The following is a 26,841-nucleotide window of genomic DNA, read 5'->3' as shown; positions in this document are numbered from 1 at the left end:
TACATGTGCACATATACTTTCAGCATTCACTGATGAAGTCTCGCAATGAGTCTATTCCTAATCTATGACTTTAGTCTTATGAGTCAATCTCTATTTTGTTAGTATCGCTGTTTCGTGAGTCTAACTCTCCACTGTAATTTTCCCTCTACTCTATGAGTCTGCTTCTACACTATCAACCTAACGCTGTTCTTTGAATGTACCTTAGGTTTGTAACTCTGTCTCTATGATGCCTCTTCTCCGTAAGTTTATGTCTACTCTATGAATATACTTCAACCTCTGCTCAATAAGTGAACCTCTATTCTATACGTTTATCTCTAAGTTACTTAGAATGAATGGATAGAGACATCAATATAAAAAGAGGCAGATAAATAAATTAAATCAAGTATAGTTATTTTTATTCAACTATTTTTATTTTAAAATCACATAATCTAACTAACATTTGTAATGTATTTCATTGTATGTTTACCAAAGAAATATTTGAGTGTGTTTGAGTCTTTAAGAATGCCTGTAGTCAATAGTGATTTCTAATATCCCTTTTCTCAGTTTCAAAAGAAAAAATTCCATATTTAAAGGAAGAGATTTTGCTTTCCATGACATTAGTTTATTGTTTTGTGAGAAATATGTACTATTTTTCCCTTTGCCACCAAGAATTCATTTTATATTCAGAGCTCATACTTCCTCTGAGCATAGCAACATATAATTTTTTTTTTTGTTTTTTTTTATATACCAACCTAAAAACATTGAAACCTTCTTATACACAAATGCAGTAGTATTATTCGTCATCACAAAATCAGTTTACATGTTGTCGTCCGAAATCATATCTTTTCAGATGTCCCAAGATTTAATTTCATCGAATTCAATGAGTCCAGTACTTAATCACGTCACCATATTTATTTATTTATCTGTTGCTAGTTATGAGCCATATTTTGTTTTAAGGCTTTTTAACAAAAGAGTATTTTCTGGCCGCAAAGAAGATGTCTCTGGATACCCAACATTCTTTTGTCGAACCTGGCAATGAAGGCTCATTTGCATGTAAGCAATGGATGCTTGAATTTATTAGTCCAAGTCGTGACTGTGCGTTTGTGCGTGTACATATCTTTAGGAATGTGTATAAATATGCGACAATCTGTGTGTGTGTGTGTACATATTCATTTAACTTCCGACCTTTAATCATATTACTTTGTGTTATCCCGCCAGTGATAACATATACATACAGAGAGAGAGGGAGAGAGAGAGAGAGAGAGAGAGAGAGAGAGAGAGAAAGAGAGAAAATGGTAAAAGTATATTTATACATAGATAAACATATAATATATATGTATATACAATATATATACATGTATATATATATATATATTTATATAAAGGGCATTATTACAGAAAATTATATATATATATATATATATATATATATATATATATATATATATATATATATATATATATGGGGGAATTTATGAAAAAGCAACAGACGAAGACAGGTGGTGTAAACAACAAAAGGATGTATTAGTTTAACGCTCGGGTATACAGAAAGTCTTTAACGTTTCGAGCTACGCTCTTCAACAGAAAGAATAAGGAGAAAACAAGGAGAAAAACACGGAGAAAAACAAATTGAATGGTGTTTGGTCAGCGATGCATATTTATATGTATATATATATATATATATACTTTTATATGTATATATATATATATATATATATATATATATATATATATATATATATATATATATATATATATATATATATATATATATATATATATATCATAGCAGTATTAATACCTGGTGTTAGAACTCAAAATACAAATACTTCAGAGAAAAGCATTAGTCGAATACAGAGCGTAATAAGAGAGATTATATACATAACAAGGGAACAAGAAATAATGTAATGAACTTCGTTACATCACCTAATGCAGTTCATTACATAATTTCTTGTTCTCTTGTCATTTGCATAATCCCTTATTGCGCCATATATATAATGCTAATTATGAACGAAAAGTCTCTTTCAAATAGAGGTAGGACTCAAGATGAATAATATGTATTCCATTAAATAAAATTAATTAATCTTTTTTTAGATGGTCATATGTTTCACTCGAAACGTGGTTTTTAAACAATTAAGGTATTTTTCTTCATCTTAACGGAATTCATAGTTAGAATACGCAAGTATACTAAAAATACATAGAGGAGATAAAGAAATTTTATATCATCTTGAATTGAAAGGGAGAAGAGTGTATCAAAGGAAGAGGTATAGTTACCAGGGAGGGAAAGGAGAACCATACCGGGAACTAAAGCACGGACGGATTTATAATTAATTATAAGAACACTGCAGTTGGACGTAAAAGGATATTGGGGGGGGGGGGTATGGGAACTATAATCTTGATAACTTGATAATTATCTCTTAAAAAGGGAACAAGGGCCTCAATATAGGTTTTACTTGTAAATTAGAGTGAGATGAATTGCATAAAAATTTACAAAAGCTATAAATAATTAACTAAGTAAAAAGCATCTATAATCCAGAATTTAAAAATTAATTAATATGCAATCAAATTGGATTCTATCTTTCTGAAAGAGAAAAGATGTCAGAAAGAAAATATTTTATAACCAAAGAGGTCTTGGAAATATATAGATAAAGGAGAGAGAAATGAGAAGCGTAGAAATACAAACTGAGAAGTGCTGGGATGAAAGCGTGAGATTAAAGGAGTAATGCAGAAGAAATGATTAAGTAAATATAGTTAAAAACAAAGTAAATGGCAATAAAGAGTATTAATTTGAAAGAGATAGTTTTAAAGAATAACTGTTAAATTATTAATAAAATGAAATTAAAAAATCTGGAGTATAAAAGACAACATTAATGTTACTAAATAAACTACGTTGACAAAAAATGTAATTAAATCTTCGTATTGGGAATCTGAAAGAAAAAGGCAGTTAAATAAAAGGAAGAAAACTAAGAGAATATGCACTATATCAGGAGGGATGGAACGGTAATAGTAAGAGGTATTTAGATTTCAACTTGCAGAAATGATAAAAGTTGAAGTACTAAGGCAATTAAAGCCAAAGGAAGTATGTTAAATAAAAACCTATTAGGTCAAGAAAGGTTTTTAAAAATTAGTGATAGATAGTAAAAGTTTCATAGAAGTAAATGCTTCTATTACAGCCGGTGCAACAAGGGTTTAAATTCGTGGGTGAATTATTTGCTATCTTCAGAGTAAAGTTTTCAGTTTGTAGCGGAGATAGAATTTTGAGGTCTTATGTTTACAGGAGGAGATCTTTTTGCTAATGTAGATTTCTGTTAGCGATTGAGATGACTAAGATTATTCTCAGGCAGAAATAGTACGATCTCTTCTTACCAGAATACTGTCCTTGACTCTTAATACTATTTTCTGTTTTCATATGCAGTTAGCATTATTCTCTTTTAGCTACAAAATAAACTGTAACGTTTTTTTTTATCTTGTTTACGAAATGAGTGAGTGTGGTTATTGTAGCATAGTTTAAAGAGTGTAGAAATGGAACGCATACAAATGTTCATTGAGTTATTAAGGACAACATTGCATCGGTAGACTATAACATTATATAGACATTTATGGTGTAGGGACAATTACTAGAATAATGTATTTTCAAATAGTGTTCCGGTATATATTAGCATAATAGGTTATGTTGAACTTTTGTAGCTGATGGTAAGGTTTGTGCGAAGTTAGGAGCAATGTGATGGGATCATTTTGTAATATTTTGTTTAAAATTCTACGTTGCGAGGGGAAGCGTTTTCCTAGAGAAGGGAAGAAAGGATTAGAGATAAGATTAACTATAACTAAGTCATTGTTGAATTGAACTACGTTTTATTTTATTTATTTCTCTTACAATTCCTAATGTTAATTGGTTGCAGCTTGTAAGTAATTGGTATGTGGAAGGTTTCATGTTGCAAATTTCCTCTTTACAGCCGCTCCTATGTTCTACATTGCTCTCTTCTTTTTCTTCTATAAAATAACTCAACATTTATCTTTAGCATTTTATTTTTAATAAGTAAATATAACATTTAGTAAGTAAATATAGCATTTAATAAGTAATTATAACATTTAGTTTCAAAGATTCCGTTTTCTCATTGGTGTGATAAGTAAACGGAATTTTTCATTAGGTTCCAAAAGTAAAACAAAAAATATTTAAAATAATCTGTGGAAGGATATTTGTAACGATAAACCAATTTCTTCCTATTCTTTTATGGATCAAAATAATCCTTTCTACTATAAGCACAAGGCCTGAAATTGGAAGAAGTTGCAAGTCGATTACGTCGACTCTAGTACTCGATTGCTAGTTATTTTATCGACCCCGAAAGAATGAAAGGTAATGTCGATCTCAGCGGAATTTGAACTCAGAACGTAATGACAGATGAAATGCCTCCGAGCCATCCTAACAGAAGATGATATATTTCGAAAAATTTACCAAATATGATGCAGTTCTTAGTTCATATGAAAGAAGGTTAAATTTTATCTGGTCCAATCATCGCCATCTGCTCTTCATTTCTTCATCTGTATACTGTAGTAGCTTCTTTGTCTCCAGAACTATTTCATTTCTCATGAAAACATAACATTTGATCATCACGAAGTTTTTTAAATGCTTTCTTTTCAACTATGTCTGCTTTCAAGGTTATCAAATTAACCTGATTAAAATTGACATTCATCCTGGGCTATCTACACTTCACATACACATAGAAGTGTTTGTATGTGTGTATGTATGTATGTATGTATGTATGTATGTATGTATGTATGTATGTATGTATGTACATGTTTATGTTCATGCAATTGATATACAAAGAAGAGAAACAAGTACTTAGTACGTGTAACAGAGTTTATCTATTAATTTGAAGCTGAAGTTTCATTTTGTTACTGCTTCAAGTTTTCCTTCTTTATGACAATTCTCAAAGCAACTAGATGGCGGTTCTGGTTTCTGTAAACTTTAGGGCTTTGTGCATTCCCCAGTCTTTTACAAAGTTACACCCGACCAATGACAACAAGCTAGATGACTGGAAAGAATTTTGACATCGCTGTGAATCAAAACCTGTTAATTGCATTAAAGAATATAACACTCACAACAGACACTTGGATTAGTAAATGAGCTACGCCTCACTATTGAATAAACATGTGGAAATATTAGTATTTCTGTTGTAATAGCAACAGAAGAGAAGTGAGAAAACTGTGAACCTGTGAACTAGTCATTGCAGTCTGTAATTATGTATGTAAATATGCATGTACAAGTGTGTGTGTGTGTGTGTGTGTGTGTGTGTGTGTGTGTGTGTGTGTGTGTATGTGTGTGGGGGGGTGCGTGCGTGTGTGTGTGTGAAGAAAGTATGCACAGGAGACAACAAAGACGTATAAGGTATAGGAAACAAAATCAAAACAAGATAGACTTCCTTCATCAGCTGTTGATCTGGAGTTTCAGTTCTCTCGTCCACTGCATTTTTCTTCATTTTGTAAATAGTTTCTTCTTCTCTCAACTATTTTTTTAAATAAAATTTCAAGTTTTAATCTCAACCAAATGTTGGAACAAATTTCATCTTTAGGGGCATTTATAATCATTCCTAAATCCAACGTGTTCTTTGTCACTACATGTGTTAGTTTGAACTGACGCTATCTAAAATTCAAAATTTTCTTGCACTTTAGATTCAATCAAGAATCAGATTCTAGTACTTAGCAAAAACCTTGAAGCTGTCAGTTGCTTCGATTAGTTTCTTTCTTTTTGTATTTATTTTCACATTAAGGGGTTTCTTTCAACAAAATCGTCTTATCAATAAAACAATATATTGGAAATTTATTTCATATTTAATAAAAAAAAAAGGAATTAATAAAAAAGAATTAATAAAAAGAATTGTTATTAAGTTTTATTTTTCTAGATTTCAATCTCCCTGTCTTTGAAAATCAATTTTCTTGTAACTGGCAAAGTTGATGCTACAGTCAGCAATGTCATTTTCATCATTAGTGTCCTCGTTAACACCAGCATTCTTGTCGCCTGAATCTTCCTCTTCATCACTGTTATAATCCTTATCATCATCACAACCACCACCGCCATCATCACCATCATCATCATCATCAACTTAATAATCATCGTCATTATTATAGCTGTCCTCATCATTAACGTTTTCATCTTCACCATCATCCTCATCCTCATCCTCACAGATATTATTATTGCTTTCATAGTCTACATCACCGCGACTGCTGACATCATCATCGTCGTCGTCGTCGTCGTCGTCGTCATCATCATCATTATCGTCATCATCATTGCTGTAGTCATCCTATCATATAAGTCTTTTTCATTCTTTCACAAAAATCAGGACGCTGGGCCTGGTGATTAGGGTGTTTTACTCTCGATCGTGAGATCGTGGTTTCGATTCCTAGACCGGGTGGGGTACATTGTGTTCTTGAGCAAAACACTTCATCTCGAGTTACTCTGCGATCGCTTCGACCCCACTGGCGCGTGGTACATCGTGCTCCTGTTCAGACAACGTCGATTTGATGGCGGGGGTGTGCTAATGCTCAGCACATGCATTTGATCTCTATAAACAAATCATTTGTGCAGGTCGTTCGGCAAAAGCTGAACACTCGCACAGCGTCTTCGATGGGAAAGTTCAACATCTTTCATTAGTTTTATGAGCTTTAGTAAATTATATTGAGCCCTTTACTTTAGTATTTATTCTATCAGCTCATAAGAGATAAAAGCAAAGGTGCAGGAGTGGCTGTGTGGTAAGTAGCTTGCTTACCAACAACATGGTTCCGGGTTCAGTCCCACTGCGTGGCACCTTGGGCAAGTGTCTTCTGCTATAACCTCGGGCCGGCCAAAGCCTTGTGAGTGGATTTGGTAGACGGAAACTGAAAGAAGCCTGTCGTATATGCGTATATATGTGTGTGTGTGTATGTTTGTGTGTCTGTGTCTGTCTCCCCACCATCGCTTGACAACCGATGCTGGTGTGTTTACGTCCCCGTAACTTAACGGTTCTGCAAAAAGAGACCGATAGAATAAGTACTAGGCTTACAAAGAATAAGTGCTGGGGTCGATTGCTCGACTAAAGGCAGTGCTCCAGCATGGCCGCAGTCAAATGACTGAAACAAGTAAAAGAGTAAAAGAGTAAAAGAGAATGCAAAGGGATATAACTGAGAGGGAACCAAACACCACAAAATGCGTATATTTGACTCATCATTTATAGATACACTCACACATACATAACCACCATCAAATCGACGCTGTTATGTCGCACGCTCGGATGACCTCTATTCAACTACTAGTAATTGGAGGTAGGCCTCTGACAAATCCAGCTTGGAAAAAATTTTCCCATCATTGCACTTAGCAAATATTTCTTCTGGGTTTGGAAGCGGATAATTGTAATCTTTTAAACAATCATTAAGACTAGTTGAGAAGTCCGCATATACTCTTACCTCGTTGTTCTTTTTTATATATACCGTAGAAGCCGCCCACTCAGAGTAGTCTACTTTTTCAATTACTTCCATGTCTTCCAATCTTTTTAATTCCTTCTCAACTTGATTTAACGCCGCAAAAGGTACATTCCTTTTCGGTTTGAACATCGGCACCGCATTTTCTTTCAACTCAAACTTTACTTTAATTTTTCTACACATACCGAGCTCTTTCGAAAAAATATCAGGATACATCTTTTTCAATTTTAATTTCATTTTTTCCATTTTTCACACACACACACACACACACACACACACACACACACACACACACACACACACACACGCACACATTCTGTGGGACTCTGCAAATTGTCCATCTCCTAAATTTCAAATTTCCTTCACAAAGCTTTGTTTGACCCAAGTGTGTGGTGGGAGACAATTGCTTAAAGTTCTTCACAGTATTGAACCCAGAACCACATAGCCATGCATGTTGTAAGTATGGAAGGAGAATCTTTTCCTCTTTCCACACAACTTATCAGTCTCGGAGGCGTTCGTTGATATTGCCTTTTTCTTCCATCTAAGCAATATAAATAATATCCATTATAAAATTAACTTAGCCTTGTTTTACGTAAGACTTCAATATCTAGAACCCCGTTGGTCTGACAGACTATATATATCTACACGTATATGCACCAGCCTGATCAAGATTCTTTTGTTTTTAGCTGAAGACTAGCAATTGCCAATTATCATGCAACACTATACATTTTAGATTCATTGATGGCCACCAGGTCATCAATGTTTGGGAGGCGAGCTGGCAGAATCGTTAGGACGCCGGGTGAAATGCGTAGCGGTATTTCGTCTGCCGTTACGTTCTGAGTTCAAACTCCGCCGAGGTCGACTTTGCCTTTCATCCTTTCGGGGTCGATTAAATAAATACCAGTTACGCACTGGAATCGATGTGATCGACTTAAACACCTTGTTTGTTCCCTCTATGTTTAGCCCCCTTGAAGCTGAAAAAAAAATTATGCATACTCACACGCGCGCACACACAAAAGGTAAGCAGAGAATTCTTGTGCCAAAGCAAAAGAAATTATTACTTATATTTTTGTACTTGCTTCTTTATTTTTTCTTCTAATATCATCTTTGAGTCAAGAACAGAAACAAATAAATAACAATCATGGCAAAAAATAATATAACTAATAACTAAACAGATGATAAATTGATTATAATTACTGAGAATATAAAAATAGAACGAATAAATAGGAAGCTTATGCTTTCGATATGCCTGGCTTCTAATAATAATGGCTAAAAAGACTTAACAAAAGAGATGCCTACAACAGACATCTGCAATGACATCGTAATTAACGCTGCCTAATTACCACAGCGCATTATTTATGACATGGATCCAAAAAGTATGATGCCGCTAGTGTGGGAAATTTATCCGAAATCAATACTAGCGTAGCAAATATTTTTTTTGTATTAATATACATATACACACATACTCACACACACCACCTACACGTACACCCACTCAGGCAAGCACAAATATATATATACGTATGCATATCCCTACATACATGCGTATATTACATATGTGTGAATATATGTGTATGTATATATGTGTATATAATTACATATCTGCATATATGTATGTATACTTACGTTCCATTAAACATGCGTTCATGCATACATATATATATACATACCTCTATATACACATATATACATGCATATGCGTATACACACACACGCGCGCGCACACACACACACACACACGCACATACACACACAATATAAATTTTCACAGAGATACTCGCGCGCCTGCACACACACACACACACACACACACACACATTGATAGATAGATACTACGGATAGGGATTCAAAGAATCAAACAGAGCTTACAGTAAGCTTCCCGCTTGGTGTGTGGTTATCGAGAAAGACGGTGGTTAAGGCCAGGATGAAATCTTGCCGTCGTTCTGAAAATCCAGGAATCACAATGATGGAGAGTATGTAAGAAAAAGAGAAGAGAAGTGAAAGAGCTGATGTTTATTCCATTAATTGACAGCTGTTTCGTAATCTATGTTAGTTACATAAGCGAAGCTACATCATCTGGTGCACATATATGAATGAATATACTTATGAATATGTACATATTCTCATAAATAAACTGTGTTGTAACATAACGACCAGACAACACTTCAGAACATTTCGTGGCAAGTTAACACATGATTCAGATAGATAGATGGATAGGTAGATATACAGAAAGACAGACAGACAGACAGATAGATAGATAGAGAGAGAGAAAGAGAGAGAGAGAGAAGCAAATATACAAATATATATATATACACATGATATATACTTATATATATATATATTATGTATATATATGTATATATATTGTGTGTGTGTGTGTGCGTGTGTGTGTGTGTGTGCGTGTGTGTGTGTGTGTGCGTGTGTGTGTGCGTGTGTACAAATACATATATACCATTTGCATCATGGTGAAGTCCTGATAGCTAGTTCAATCCACATGTATAGTCAATTATATTTAACTTTAACTTCATTTCTGAGTTGTATTATATATTATGAAATTACAATAAATGCCGTAAATATAATCCAAAATTGTTAGATCCATTAGAAGAATACTCGGTGTTGTCAAGAAAATAAAGGATGCAGCTGGTGACCATTTTGCTGAATGTGAATCATCATAATTTCGTTAATTCTGCATAATCTAATTGCTTCGAACGCAGTTGATATGTTATCTGTAACAAAAAGAGGCATTTTATAATTTTTACTTCTCGAAGTAATACTCGCGTTTTAATTACTACTATGAAAGGAAATATCACGATACTACTCCGGCAGTGACAATCCACTGAGTGTATTTATAATGCATATACAATTTATATGAAATATAGATCGATATGTGGAGGCGCGTGGCTTAGTGGTTAGGGTGTCAGCATCATGAACGTAAGATTGTGGTTTCGATTTCTGGACCGCGCGACGCATTGTGTTCTTGAGCAAAATACTTCATTTCACGTTGCTCCAGTTCACTCAGCTGGCAAAAATGAGTAACGCTACGATGGACTGGCGTCCCGTCCAGCTAGGAAACACATACGCCATTGAAACCGGGAAACCGGGCTCATGATCCTGGCTAGGCTTTAAAAGGGCGCATTTATTTTTTTTTTATAGATCGATATACAATATATGGTAGAGTTGAGCAATAAGCTTCAACCCCAGTACCTTTTCATTTCTATGTTTTAAGTATTGAAGATTAAAACTATGGGTAAAAAAAATCTAAATTAAATATTTTCAAATATTTCTTCATTGTGTGTAACTCCAATCCTAAACATTACAGCCTAACTTGAAACTAACCCTTATCGTAAATATTAAACGTTAACCTTGACCTCTAATCCTGAATACTAGTTTTAACTCTGAGCCCAAACCTTAACCCTGAATGCTAACTCTTATCCTCATCCCTTATCCTCAACCTCTAAAACCGTAACCATAAATGTAAGTCGTACTATCTTGTTTTAATACCCTAGTGCAGTAAAAAAAATTGGAAAAATATCAAAAATTGAAAAGTTAATGTTAATTGCGTAATCAAAAACAAGGCTATGAGGGATGCCTAAAAATTTTATTAGAAATGAAATGAAAAATTATTGTTCGCTCGCTTTCTGTTTTTTGGGGTTTTTTTTTTTTTTTGAGTCGTAGGGAAATTTATCCCAAAAATATTAGATGAAAGCAAGTTAGGCGAGGTTTATGTCGCATAAGTCCGCCAATATTTTTGATGTGTTTGTGTGTGTATATATATATATATATATATATATATATATAAACGTGTGGTGTGTGTGTTTAATTTAAGTGCAGACGCATTTGTGTAGTTCGGATCATCGCTTGGAAATCATGCCATTTTCCGACATCATCACTAAAACGGTTAACATTTCAACGTTGTTGAAAATATAACATTTCATGTAGAAAATATGACTAAAATGCCATATTTTCACTTTCATAAATCACTGGAAACGGAAACCCAGGAAAATACTTTTCTTGTCAAAGGTATGTAGTTTCCTTGCCAGAAAACGAATGTTTTTCCTTTCAAAATAAAACCATTAATGAACGTGTGCAGTGCCTGCTAGACACAATAAATTATCTTGAGTAATGTTGTCACCATTGAACTTTGATCCACCAAATATTTTAATTAAATTCCTAATTAACGTGAGCAAAGTATTGCTGATCATTACTTAGGTACATCGAATTTTAATCGAAAAGGATTAGAGTAATTAACAGAATATGCAAAAGACAGAAACTGGCCAACAAAACTACGGCCTTCTTTGTCGTATATAATTTTGTCTTAGTTGAAGAGGTGTAAAGTTTAGTGAAGAACCACATTGAGAAAAGAGATACCATGGAAGTGTATCAAGAGAGTTTTTTTTTTTTTTTACAAGAAAAACATCTTTAGGAACTCATCTTTGCAAGGGGAACAATCTTTTGTGCAAGCCATCGAGTTTATGTATGACTTGGCGAGCACTGAAATTAGAGGTCATAAAAACATTTGCCCTTTTTTACTCTTAAAAGACACTAAGGTTTTTGACAAAGATTCACTTTTTGATCCTGAAAAAAATTAATTCTGACGCGAGAAATATACTTCATTTTCATGTAGTCCTGGAAACTAAGAAGAGCGGAGATTTCTTGTACAGTAAATAAGAAGCTATTACGAATAGCAAAGACAAAATATTGTAGCAGTATTTAGCATTCGAAACCTTATCAGTTCTGTAACCAGAAAAGGGCAACAGCATGTCAGTTTCTATATTTGTCAATGTCAGTCCTTATCGAGTAATCTTAGCCTGTATTTCAACCGATTGTTGTTCTGGAGCATTTGTTTCGGTGTTAGGAGTAATGGAAAATTCCATGCAGTTTCGCACCATATCATGGTCGTAAATTGAGATGCACTGGAAATACAATGCAGAAGAGAGAGAACACTCACAGAGGAGGAGAGAGGAGAGAAAGCACTCGCAAAGAACCGCAGAGGGGTTTGTGGGGAGATCAACTAGCAGTCATAGCACGCTGACCACGTGTTGAAAAAAGTCCACTCGTCAAACATACATTTTCATATCTCGCCAAGCACTAAAACTAAACATCTTTCTATTGTCGCCAAATGCGAACGCAATATTTACTCCTCTTACACACTAACTACTTGTAGTCGGCATAACGGTTTATATAAAGTAATTATTATAACATTTATCAGTAAATAAGTGTGTTAATGAAAGCTAAATATCCTACTTCGTTTTATATTGGAGCAGCACGCAGCCAGAACAAATAATTTTGCTCTTAGTAGCTAACAACAATTTATCTTTATCCATCTATCTTTGTGTGTTTGTGTGTGTGAGAGAGAGAGAGAGAGGGAGAGAGCGTGTGTGTGCGTGTTTAAATTGAGTTGGTGTGTAAAGACTTTTGCATGTGAAAGAATGTGTAAATATTAAAGTAATAAGATATTTGAGTGTTAACTTATGAATAACTCTTTATACTTCGAGTAAGATATCCATCAAGAAAGGAAAACGGTTAAAGAAATATAAGCGCATTGTAGTAGTGTCAGTGGCAGTGGCAGTGGCAGTGGCAGTGGCAGTGGTGATAGCTGGGGTGGCAATGATGATAGTGGTAGTAGTAGTAGTAGTAGTAGTAGTAGTAGTTGTAGTAGTCAACATTGTTTCTGTTTCCAGGGTTACAGGCCTCAAAAATGAAGTTGAAGTTTTCAACAAACAGGATTGTATTAAAAGGTACATTAGTCAAAATAATTTATAGCTGAAGCGTAGTCTCAGCTGTTCATATGTTGCTAATAATGTATAATTGAAAATAGTCTGAAATTTCTGATAAGTAATTGTTTAAACAATCTTATGACTAATCTTTATCTAATCGATTGATAAATAATATATGTCTTAGTTTCTTTTCTTCTCTTCCAAAAACTTTCATATAAATAATTGTATTCATTTTACTATTTATGAAATCGTGCAACATGCAGACAAATGGACTCTCAGTTTTAGCATTATAAAAATATTATCACACAATGAGTGAAAGTGAATATATCTGTGTGTGTGAATGTGTGTGTGTGTGTGTGTATGTGTGAGTGTGTATGTATGTGTGTGTGTGTGCGTGTGTGTGTGTGTGCGTGTGTGTGTGCGTGTGTGTTTAAAGATCATGTATTATGACAATTGTTTTAGCTTCAACTCAAAATAGCAGATGAAGTCATAAGCTAAACAACTCCAAGCTGTGTATGCACGTGTGCATGTGTGTGCACGTGTGCGTGTGTATGTGTGTGCACGTGTGCGTGTGTATGTGTGCGTGAATGTGTGTGTGTGTGTGTGTGTGTGTGTGTGTGTGTGTGTGTGTGTGTGTGTGTGTGTGTGTGTGTGTGCATTTGAAGCAAGATTTTTACCCAGGCTTCTGAGAGTTTCTGACTATTTTCAAACTTTCACCATCAATACCATATGAATAAAACAACCGCTACTGCATATACTGAGAATTATTTCTCCTGTTTTTGTACTTCACACATTACACACACAAACACACACATACAATTATGTACATAAATATGAACATATAAACTTCAACCTAACTTCAGCCACTTTACAGCACCCAGTACACCATGTAAAGTGGTTGGCGTTAGGAAGGACATCCAGCTATAGATATCAGTCCAAAACTGACAATGGAGCCTGAATAACCCGTCAGCTGGTCAGCTCCTTTCAAACCGTCCAACCCATGCCAGCATGAAAAATGGACGTTAAATGATGATGATGATGATGTATATACATATGTGCGTGTGTGTAAATATATAAGTGTTGATATATATACGTGTGTGCGTGTGTGCGTGGTGCTGAAAACTTCCTGGCTTTAAAGGTATTGTGAATGGCCTGGTTGGAGACCCAACCTTCCAAGTTCTTTTACAGGGCTTAGAAAAACTGGAGGAGTGCAGCAATAAGTATGTGAATCTAAAAGGGAAATATGTTGAATAAAATTATAATTAACTGGTGCTTCTGCATTATTTTCTTTTACCCAAAGCCAGGAGCTTTTAGCTCCCTCGTGTGTATATATATATATATATATATATATATATATATAATACAATAAAAGTCAGTTTCAATCCTGCTTATTTGCTTGCAATGTCAGTGAAACTGGTGCATAATGGGAAAATACCATGGATTAAGTTTACCCTGAAATTTTAATACGAATCGAATGAAACAAGTTTCGCGTAAATAGGTGAAATAGTTTTCAAGATATTAGAGATTTTCAGGGTATAAATATCCAAAACAGTGCATAATAGGAAAACGTTCCGAAAATAATCTTCCTCCTGAAAGGGAAGAAACTTATCTTTCTATTAGACTGAGTTTTTTTGTTTTGTTTTTTTCGAGTGCATTTTTAGAACGCCCTGCTACCACGTAACAGCGATAAAGGATCCGAAATACCTGTTACGTGGTAGCATGGCGTGCAAGAAATAGCAGCCAAATCTTTCGTTTTCTGTGGGAAAGTAGCTGTTTACACGTGATTTCGATGTCACATTCATTAAAAGCATGCGAAATAACCTGGAGAAGAAAAAAAAACCCACGAAACAAAACTTCGTTGCTGAGTAACTCAGAGTTTTCCGGTGATCCAACGGGTCACCGGTGGTCTAGTATATGTATATATATATATAATAATCGATGAAGGAAACGGAAGATAGATTTAGCACGGGTCTTTATTCAGTACAACATTCGTTTTGACCAATCCTGCAGCTGTCTGTTATGGGTAGGATATTATGCATCTAATTGCATAAAAGAAGGTGATGTCCCATGCATGTACTTCCTGTGACACAAACTGCACAGATTGATGCAACACAATTAGATGCACAATATCCTACCCGCAATGGACAGTTGCAGGATGGGTCAATACGATCATCATACTGAATAAAGACTTGTGCTAAATCTACTTTCATTTTCTTTCATCAGTTATTATTTCAACTAACACTGCGGAATTCCTATCGTGGATGCAGAGAAAACATACCCCAACAATGGATGATACCAGGTAGCCCACACTGCGAATGCGCTTTACTCAACAATCTAACTGACATATATATATTAGACCAAAAAATTACAGATACACATATATACAGGTCGTCGCCGACTTACGACCAATTCGACTTACAACCGATTGACTTTACGACGATTGGCGCATCAGCTCTCGGCAGCAATAATAAACAGTCCAGCTGAAATCTAATGGGTTTAATTTCTAATCCGTCTACGGATGATGCCAGCTAACAAAGGCTTCCCCTAGGTTTAGTTATCGATCGCCACTGTGTTGGATGACTATCCTGTCGTGGAGACATTGAGGCAACCTCGTATTTGCTTATAAGACGACTGCCTGAAACTCCAAAATTTCTGACTAATGCCAGTATAATAGTATAATACAGAATGGTGTGTGTGACTTTTACCTGAGAATGTGCATTAAGAATGTAAAACTATAAAACAAAGCTACGTAGGCCGCCTATAGGCCGACTTACGACCAGTCAGTCAGAACCAATTGTGATCGTAAGTCGACGGCAACCTGTATATATATATATATATATATATATATATATATATGTATGTATGTATGTATGTATGTATGTATGTATGTAAGTATGTATGTATGTATATATGATTGTGTGTGTGTGAACATGGATGTGCATGCATGTGCTCTATAATGATTGTAGAATTTATAGAATATATTTATTCACAGCAGGGGTGCAGTGAGTAAAATTCAAGGCTGGAGTAGAGAAGTCAGACCTTAGAATGCTAAGGATTAAGGATTATAGTGAATGTCAGTATAGAGCAGAGTGGACATAGCCATCACGTCTGCTTGGAAAAATATAAATAAATAAATAAACAGCCATTAAATTGATAGTGGTTGTAACAGTTTTTTATTAAAATGATGATGAGGAGGAGGAGGAGGAAGAGGAGGAGGAGGCGGAAGAGGAGGAGGAGGAGGAGGAGGAGGAGGGTGGTGGTGATGCTGGTTGTAGTGATGGTGGTGGTGACAGTAACAGCAGCAGTGTTGGTGGCAGTGGTGGCAACAGTGGGAATGGTAGTGGTATATGAAAGTATGATAGTGGTGGTGGTGGTAATTATAAGTGGCCACGGGGTCCGTTAAAATGATGACTGCAATAAATGTGAAGAAAACATTAGTGATGGCTATGATGATGATGATGGTGATGATGATGATGATGATGATGATGATGATGATGATGATGATGATGATGATGTGGTGGTGGTGGTGGTGGTGGTGGTGGTGGTTATATGTGTTACAATTCAATAGGAGTATGGATGGCTGAATCAATAAAGACCCAGACAACCAGTAATGTTTGGTATCTGGTCTCCCCTGTCTGTGTGTTGTGTCTGTCCGTAACCAACATACTTAACCGTCTCTCAAAGAAGCAAATTCACTTTGCAGTTTTGTAGCGTGTAGCAATAAGTTATATAATTTGATTCTGTTCATAAAATTGATGAGTATTTTTTTGTTGGTTGGCAGTGTTAATTAGTGTTAATTACAATTCTATCTCTGAAAAAAAGATGACCTATAATGAACTGAAAAATGCATTTATTTAATTCTATCAAAACTGAAATGAACTCTAGCTGTGTGGACAATGGAGATCTGCAAGAATAAATAGGAATAAATGAAAAGAACATATTGATAAAAGAGAAAGTTGAATGTAGTAGCTTGCTGCTCTGCATTAGATACCAAAATGCCGCTTTACATAAATGTGTGTTATTTCCATCATGTTGAACAGTACGTTTCTGACAGCATCCGGCTGAATAGAAATACAAGGGAGATAACTACGTTGGTGTGTAGAAGATAGTTGTCTGTATATCTATCAATCAAGCTATCTATTGATTTATCTTTCCATATATATATATATATATATATATATATATATATCATCATCATCATCATCGTCATCGTCGTTTAACGTCTGCTTTCCATGATGGCATGGGTTGGACGGTTTGACTGAGGACTGGCGAACCAGATGGCTGCACCAGGCTCCAATCTGATCTGGCAGTTTCTACAACTGGATGCCCTTCCCAACGCCAACCACTCCGAGAATGTAGTGGGTGCTTTTACGTGCCACCGGCACGAGGGCCAGTCAGGTGGTACTGGCAACGACCACGCCCAAATGTTTTTTTTTTACGTGCTACCTGCACAAGAGCCAGTCCAGCGACACTGGCAATGACCTCGCTCGAATATTTATCACGTGCCACCGGCACAAGTGCCAGTAAGGTAACGATCACGCTCGAATGGTGCTTTTTACGTGCCACTGGTACGAAAGCCAGTCAGCTACTTTGGCAACGATCACGCTCTTAGCGCTCCACTAGCACAGATACCAGTCATCGAATTTGATTCCGATTTCGATTTCACTTGCCTCAACAGGTCTTCGCAAGCAGAGTTTAGTGTCCATTGAAGGAAAGGTACGCATAAGTGGGATGGTTACAACCCTGGCATAGGCCACGGATTATGATCTCACTAGCCTTTCCGGGTCTTCTCAAGCACAGCATATTTCTAAAGGTTTCGGTCAGAAGTCATCGCCTCGGTGAGGCCTAATGTTCGAAGGTCGTGCTTCACCACCTCATCCCAGGTCTTCCTGGATCTACCTCTTCCACAGGTTCCCTCAACCTCTAGGGTGTGGCACTTTTTCACACAGCTATCCTCATCCATTCTCGCCAAGTGACCATATCAGCGCAATCGTCTCTCTTGCACACCACATCTGATGCTTCTTAGGTCCAACTTTTCTCTCAAGGTACTTACACTCTGTCGAGTGTGCACACTGACATTACACATCCATCGGAGCACATTGGCTTCATTCCTTGCAAGCTTACGCATGTCTTCAGCAGTCACGGCCCATGTTTCATTGCCATGTAGCATGGCTGTTCGTACACATGCGTCATACAGTCTACCTTTTACTCTGAGCGAGAAGCCCTTTGTCACCAGCAGAGGTAAGAGCTCTCTGAACTTTGCCCAGGCTATTCTTATTCTAGCAACTATGGACAATGGACATTAAAAGATGATGATGCTATATATATATATATATAGCATCATCATTATTTAATGTCCATTGTCCATGCTGGCATGGGTTGGATGGTTTGCCTAGAGCTGGTCAGCTGAGGGGCTGCACCAGACTCCGGTCTGATTTGACATGGTTTCTACGGCTGGCTTCCCTTCCTAATGCCAACCACTCCAAGAGTGTATTGGGTGCTTTTACGTTCCACCAGCACGGGTGCCAGTTGCATGACACCAGTGTCTGCCACAACTATGATTTCACTTGGCTTGATGGGTCTTCTACTCAAGTACGGCATATTCTTTTCTACTCTTGATAAATGGCCTGAAATTTGGTGGGAGGAGAGATCTAGTCGATTTGATCGACTCCTGTACACAACTGGTACTTAATTTATCAACCCTGAAAGGATGAAAGGCAAAGTTGACCCCGGCAGAATTTGCACTCGGACAGATGGAATACTGCCAAGCATTTCACCCGGCATGCTAACATTTCTGCTAGCACGCCACCTTTCAAGCACGGCATATTGCCAAAGATCTCAGTCATTTGTCATTGCCTCCGTGAGGCCCAACGCCCGAAAGGTATATATATATATATATATACGACTGTGCTGGTATGGTCGTGTGCTGTGTATGGATGAGGAGAGCTGTGTGAAGAAGTATCACTCCCTAACAGTGGAAGGAACCCATGGAAGAGGGAGAGCCAGAAAGACTTGGGATGAGGTGGTGAAGCATGACCTTCAAATGTTGGCCCTCACAGAGGCAATGACAAAAGACCGAGACCTCTGGAGATATGCTGTGATTGAGAAGACCCGGCAAGTAAAGTGAGATTACAGCCGTATCCTATACCAGTGTCGCATAACCAGCCCATTTAAAAAGTACCTTTGAATCGTAGGGTGACACGCCGTGTTTGAGGAGACTTGTTGAGTCAAGTAAAATCAAAATCAAAATCAAAACCAAAAATCAAAATCAAAAATCAAATCAAAAATCAAATGGAAATTGTAGTTGTGGCCGATGTTAGTGCCGCCTGCCTGGCTCTCGTGCTGGTGGCATGCAATAAGCACCATTCATGCGTGGGTCATTGCCAGTGCTGCCTGAGTGGCTCCCTATACCGGTGGCACATGAAAGGCACCATCCAAATGTGGTCGATGTCAGCGATGTAGCCGATGATGATGATGATGATGATACGTGGCACGTAAAAGCACCCACTACACTCTCGGAGTGGTTGGCGTTAGGAAGGGCATCGAGCTGTAGAAACTTTGCCAGATCAGATTGGAGCCTGGTGTAGCCTCTGGCTCACCAGTCCTCAGTCAAACCGTCCAACCCATGCCAGCCTGGAAATCGGACGTAAAACGATGATGATGATGATGATGATGAATATAAAAATTAATAGTCAGGGGAATAGTTTTATTTGACGAAACTGGATTAGTGAAGGCACATGGTCCAGTGACCAGAGTATTGGGCTCATGACCATTAGGTGGTAAGTTCAGATCTTGAATTGGGTGGGACATGCTATCTTTCAGTAACAGACTTTTATTTTATATTGCTCCAGTACACTCAGCTGAAAATAAATACCAGTGACATTTGGTGGAGTCGTGTATTCGCAGTCTAAACATTAAAAAATTTCAGATAACACTGATGTTATAAATGAATATATTTAAGGTAGACCAACCCAGCAGTAATGTATTACTTAACATAGTTTCCTGTGTATGAACTATGCATCATTTTAACTGAATACTTGATATCCTTTTTACATTTTATCCTATTAACCACATTATTACATATTTTTATATATTATTATATTTTTTATATAATATAATATATTTATTATATAATATTTTATCATATTTTATTTTATTGAATGTACACTGAATATATACTGAATCTACTGAATACTTGATATTCTCTAATAACTCTTCATTTTATTATAATTTCAGTGTATTGCTGTGCCAGTGGTTGGTAAATTTAAACGTGGTTCCTATCGGTGCCAGTGCAAGCCAGGCTATTACTTTCCTATGATCAATGCTAGCCATAGCTATTTTAATGGAACATTGGTTGAAAATCAACTACTGGAACGGTTGAGAAATGGATCTGGTCACTCAAATCATTTCTTGGACTCTTTCCAATGCCTACCATGTCGTAAAGGATGCCCAAACTGCGTTGATGATCAGCCATGCTTTGTTGAATACAACATTTTATTAAGAGGCATACCACTTGGAATACAGAGTTTTTGCATGACTATTACAATTGTCTTAGGACTAGTTGTCTTTCGTCTAAGAAAGACCAAGGTAAGTGTTGTGGCATGTTCTTTTAGTTTTACAAGAATTAGAATATAACATCTGATTTAGCAAGAGAAAGTTCCCGTTTTTCAGATAATTTTTGGATTTACAGTAAAATCAAGGTTCAAACAATCAGTGGGTTTTGTCAAATAAAAATATTACTTTAATTCATCAACACCAGCTCTTACTTCAAATTTCACTGGTAAGAATAGAAAAGATATTTAACTATGACAATCTAGGTGCAGGAGTGGTTGTGTGGTAAGTAGCTTGCTTACCAACCACATGGTTCCGGGTTCAGTCCTACTGCATGGCATCTTGGACAAGTGTCTTCTACAATAGCCTCGGGCCGCCCAAAGCCTTGTGAGTGGATTTGGTAGATGGAAACTGAAAGAAGCCCGTCGTATATATGTATATATATATATGTATGTGTGTGTGTGTGTGTGTGTGTGTGTGTGTGTTTGTATGTCTGTATTTGTCCCCTAGCATTGCTTGACAACTGATGCTGGTGTGTTTATGTCCCCATCACTTAGTGGTTCGGCAGAAGACAATGACAGAATAAGTACTAGGCTTACAAAGAATAAGTTCTGGGGTCGATTTGCTCAACTAAAAGCGGTGCTCCAGCATGGCCGCAGTCAAATGACTGAAACAAGTAAAAGAGTAAAGAGTAAAGAGAGTAGTCCAAAAATTCATATGCAAATATTAGTATTTGTGTATTCCAGTTTGCTTTTACCTCATTTTAGAATATCTGTCTTACTAAGAAACTTTCTTTAATGGAAAAGCTTCAATAATGACCCATTACTAGTTTATGTCCTTTGTTTCTTTTCTACTAATGATAAAACTGACTTTATTCTTAATTTATCAATTGTCAGCACTTTCTACTTTAATCCATCTGCTTCAATTACCACTCTCTTTTCTTAATATCTTCGTCTCTGCTACACTTTGTGAATCCCACACCCAACATCATATACAGACCTTCTGAATAAGAACTTCTATTCAATGGAACATTAACTCTGTCATGCATTCTTCTGATCACTGACTGGTAATATTTTTATCACCACATCATTTTAATTCTTTTCACTCAAAGGGACCCTTAACCTGGACCTCTAAGAGGAATTTAGCAAGACAGAACAAGACATCTATCAGGCCTTATGAAAGTGGATGAGAATCTTCCCAATATTGAATTAATATATGAAAGGGATTCTTTTGTTTGTTTTTAATGAGGGGTCCCATTGATAACAATGGTCCCTTCCTTGAAACTTCAGGCACTAGACCAATGGTTGATCTTCTACCCCTTATACACTCCACCATAAAGTATCCTTACTTCTTGGACATGATAAAAATTTGATTATTCATAATCAACATAGCTACATAATTGTTTATCGGCCATGTTGTCTTGGTGTTTATTATTAACAGTGAAGCATTATAATATTGGTTCCTCACATTGGTACAAGATCTTAATAAAGTCAGTGGTACTTAATTTATCAATGCTGGTGGGATGGAAATAAAGTCAAACCTTAAAGAATTTGTATTCAATCTAAAGGGACAAAAGTGGTAACTACATTTATTCTGGTATTCTTTATCTTTACTTTCATTCAGTATTAGACTTCATTTTAAATTTAACTTTTCTTAATGGAGATTCAACTATGATTTACATTTTATTGAATGGTATGTCAAGGGTCAACTCCTTGAATTAAGCACATTCTATACAGTTACATAATATCTAAAACCATGTTTTATGAGCCCTCTTTCATTTTGGTTTATGAAGGGATCTCAGTTCCATCAATTTAAAATTTAAAACTGGATGAAAAAATGTAAAGAAAAATACTTAGATCAACAAAATGTCTTGTCCCATCTTTTTAATTTAAAGTTGAATCAAAGTTTCTTACAAAACCGATTTATCATTACAAATATATCATTCTCCCAAAGTCAAGATTAAGTTGTCGGTTGTCTGACAAGGCTGACATTGGCTCATTTGCAAAAATTATTCTGCTTTCTGATAAGAAAGTGTAAAGGAAATTAGCATAAATTAGTGTAAGAAGTGTTATGAGAATTCAAAGAATCTGTATTCAGTGATGTGAAACTCTTAACTATCAGTTTTAATAAACAACCATTCACAACTTTTGATTAACAGCTGGATGGATATATGAATATGCAGATTGGATTTTTAAAGTAATTTCTTTTCCCTAGAAAGATAGGGAATCAGTGATAGAATGTTAAATTTACTTGAGTATGCAACTATAAATAGCTTATTAAAAGAAATTTTTCTGAGTTGAGACCACAAACATGTTTTCATTTCTCGTTCCACTTATTTTGCTTCATTATGGTGCTAATTCCTTTGGAACAAGAAAAGAAGTAAAAATGTCACACAATCTTAATATCCAGCTGTATAAATATATTATATATATATATATATATATATATAAATATATATATATATATATATATATGTATATATATACAGTAGTACATTGGCTTTCGAACAACTCTGATCACAAATCACAAATAAATCATGCTTTATCACCTGTCTTTCTCATATTCTTTCAATACAGTAGTACCTTGGTTTACGAATGCCTCTGATTACGAATAAATCATGCTTTATATATATGTGTGTGTATGTGTGTGTGTGTGTGTGTGTGTGTGTGTGTGTGTGTGTGTGTGTGTGTGTGTATGTGTGTGTGTGTGTGTATAAAGTACAATTTATTCGTGATCAGAGTTGTTTGAAAACCAAGTGGCTCCCGTGCTAGTGGCACGTGAATAGCACCGTTAGAGTGTGATCATTACCAGCATCACCTTACTGGCACTTGCGCCGGTGGCACGTAAAAGCACCCACTACACTCTCAGAGTGGTTGGCATTAGAAAGGGCATCTAACTGTAGAAACTCTGCCAGATCAGAGTGGACTCTGGTGCAGCCATTCGGTTCACCAGTTGTCAGTCAAATCGTCCAACCCATGCTAGCGTGGAAAGTGGATGTTAAATGATGATGATGATGATGATGATGATGATGATGATGATGATGATGATGATGATAATGATGATGATGATGATGATGATGATGATAATGATGATGATGATGATGATGATGATGATGATATTGAAAGTTACGGAGAGGGTCATAGCCCAACTAATTAGGGAGCGAATCAATTTAGATGAGATGCAGTTTGGGTTTGTGCCAGGTAAAAGCACTACTGATGCCATATTTCTAGTAAGACAGCTGCAGGAGAAATACCTAGCCAAGGATAAACCTCTGTACCTGGCGTTCGTTGACATGGAGAAAGCCTTGGACAGGGTCCCCCGATCCCTTATCTGGTGGTCAATGAGGAAACTTGGGATAGAAGAATGGTTAGTGAGAGCTGTGCAAGCCATGTACAGAGATGCTGCCAGTAAGGTGAGGGTTGGAAATGAGTACAGCAATGAATTCCGGGTAGAGGTAGGGGTCCACCAAGGTTCCGTCCTCAGCCCCCTCCTATTTATCATAGTCCTCCAGGCAATCACAGAGGAGTTCAAGACAGGTTGCCCCTGGGAGCTCCTCTATGCTGATGACCTTGCACTAATTGCGGAGTCACTGTCAGAACTAGAGGAGAAGTTTCAGGTGTGGAAGCAAGGTCTAGAATTGAAGGGCCTTAGAGTCAACCTAGCTAAAACCAAAATCCTAATAAGTAGGAAGGTAGATAAAACACAAACCCCTACAGGTAGATGGCCCTGCTCAGTATGTAGAAAAGGAGTAGGTAGTAACTTTATAAGATGTACCCGGTGCAAGTTATGGACACATAAGAGGTGCAGCAATATCAAAGGCAGGTTAACTAGGAAGTTAGATTTTGCATGTGGCAGATGTTCAGGTGCAATAAAGACTGTAAACAAACAGGAAACAACTTGTATCTCATTCCAGGGTGAAAAACTAGAGGTAGTCGATAGCTTCCGCTATCTGGGTGACCAAGTTAGTAGTGGGGGTGGGTGCGCTGAAAGTGTAGCTGCTAGAATAAGAATAGCCTGGGCAAAGTTTAGAGAGCTCTTACCTCTGCTGGCGACAAAGGGACTCTCACTCAGAGTAAAAGGCAGACTGTATGACGCATGTGTACGAACAGCCATGCTACATGGCAGTGAAACATGGGCTGTAACTGCTGAGGACATGCGTAAGCTCGCAAGGAATGAAGCCAGTATGCTCCGTTGGATGAGTAATGTCAATGTGAATACCCGTCAGAGTGTAAGTATCTTGAGAGAAAAGCTAAACATTAGAAGCATCAGTTGTGGTGTGCAAGAGAGACGATTACGCTGGTATGGACATGTGGTGAGAATGGATGAGGATAGCTGCGTGAAAAAGTGCCACACCCTAACAGTTGAGGGAACCCGTGGAAGAGGTAGGCCCAGGAAGACCTGGGCTGAGGTGGTGAGGCAAGACCTTCGTACATCGGGCCTCACCGAGGCGATGACTACTGACCGAGACCTTTGGAAATGTGCTGTGCGTGAGAAGACCCGGCAAGCCAAGTGAGATCGTTGCCAGTGCCCCTGGACTGGCTCTTGTGCGGGTGGCACATAAGATGCACCATTTTGAGCGTGGCCGTTGCCAGTACCACCTGACTGGCCTTCGTAGGATTTTCGAGCGAGATCGTTGCCAGTGCCCCTGGACTGGCTCTTGTGCGGGTGGCACATAAAATACACCATTTCGAGCGTGGCCGTTGCCAGTATCGCCTGACTGGCCTTCGTGCGGGTGACACGTAAAAGCACCTACTACACTCTCTGAGAAGTTGGCGTTAGGAAGGGCATTCAGCTGTAGAAACTGCCAAATTTAGATTGGAGCCTGGTGTTGCCATCCGGTTTCACCAGTCCTCAGTCAAATCGTCCAACCCATGCTAGCATGGAAAGCGGACGTTAAACGATGATGATGATGATGATGATGATGATGATGATATATATGCACACACACAGGCACATATATATATGCATGCACACATGCATGAATGTATCATCATTATCATCGTTGTCGTTTAACGTCCGCTTTCCATTCGGCATGGGTTGATATATGTATGTATGTATGTATGTATGTATACATATATGTATGTATGTATGTACGTATGTATGTATGTACATATTTCTTTTTTTCTCCTTTAACATAAAAACTAATATTTTCCATTCAAAATCTTTACAAAACTCATGAATGTTGCTCCTTTTCTTCCTTTTCTTTAAAAGTCTTGATCCTCATGGTTACCACCCCATCATTCCCATTCTCCTTGACGTCCTTTTCCTCCTCATCATCAACATCATCGTCATCATTGTTATCATCATCATCGCCTTCCACTTCTTCCTCCTCATCATCGTTATTCTCCTCCTCCACCTCCTCCTCCTCCTGCTTTACCTCTCTTCTGTCTGTTTCTCAATCAAGCCAATTTATTTATTATTTCGTTTGTTTACTTTTCCAGGTTATTTGCAGCAGTTTCTGGGCAATGTTGGAACTTCTCCTTATTGGATCTTTATTGTTATATTCCACAGTAAGTAGAACCAATTTCACCATTTTTCAATACACCCACGCAAACTGGTAAAGCCCACAGCAAGCCAAAGCAATTTAGATACCATACTAATATCTAAAACCTTCAGAGTTTCTATCTTGCTGCCATCAACGCTTATGTGTCCTTGATCAGGATTCTTAACTCATGCAATATTTTTTTCTACTCTAGGCACAAAGCTCGAAATTTTGGGGGAGGAGGCCAGTCGATTAGATTGACCCCAGTACACAACTGGTACATAATTTATCGACCCCAGAAGGGTGAAAGGCAAAGTCAACCTCGGCAGAATTTGAACTCAGAATGTAAAGACAGATGAAATACCGCTAAGCATTTCATCTGGCATGCTAACGTTTCTGCCAACTCGCTGCCTTAAATATTCTTTTCTACTCTTGGCACAAGGCCCGAAATCTTTGAAGAGGGGGCCAGTCAATTAGATCGACCCAGTATGCAACTGGTACATAATTTATCGACCCCGAAATGGTGAAAGGCAAAGTCGACCTTGGCGGAATTTGAACTCAGAATGTAAAGACAGACAAAATACCACTAGACATTTCACCCGGCATGCTAACAATTCTGCCAGCATGCCGCCTTTAACTCATGCAATATTAGTGCTGGTA

The 26,841-nt window shown here is 37.1% G+C and overlaps 1 protein-coding gene across 1 annotated transcript in view; it reads left to right on the top strand.

Annotated features, from left to right (window-relative positions):
- The window catches only part of LOC106867961 (metabotropic glycine receptor), a 241,771-nt gene that overhangs the window by 186,817 nt on the left and 28,113 nt on the right, over positions 1–26,841 (top strand). Inside the window, exons 3-4 of the mRNA XM_014913042.3 lie at positions 20,385–20,735; positions 26,141–26,209. Of these exons, the coding sequence (XP_014768528.1) occupies positions 20,385–20,735; positions 26,141–26,209 (420 nt within the window). The remainder of the gene's footprint in view (positions 1–20,384; positions 20,736–26,140; positions 26,210–26,841) is intronic.

Source organism: Octopus bimaculoides, chromosome 2 (genome assembly GCF_046866305.1).
Source record: "Octopus bimaculoides isolate indiv1 chromosome 2, ASM4686630v1, whole genome shotgun sequence".
NCBI lineage: Eukaryota > Metazoa > Mollusca > Cephalopoda > Octopoda > Octopodidae > Octopus > Octopus bimaculoides.
This window is presented reverse-complemented; position numbering and strand designations above follow the sequence as displayed.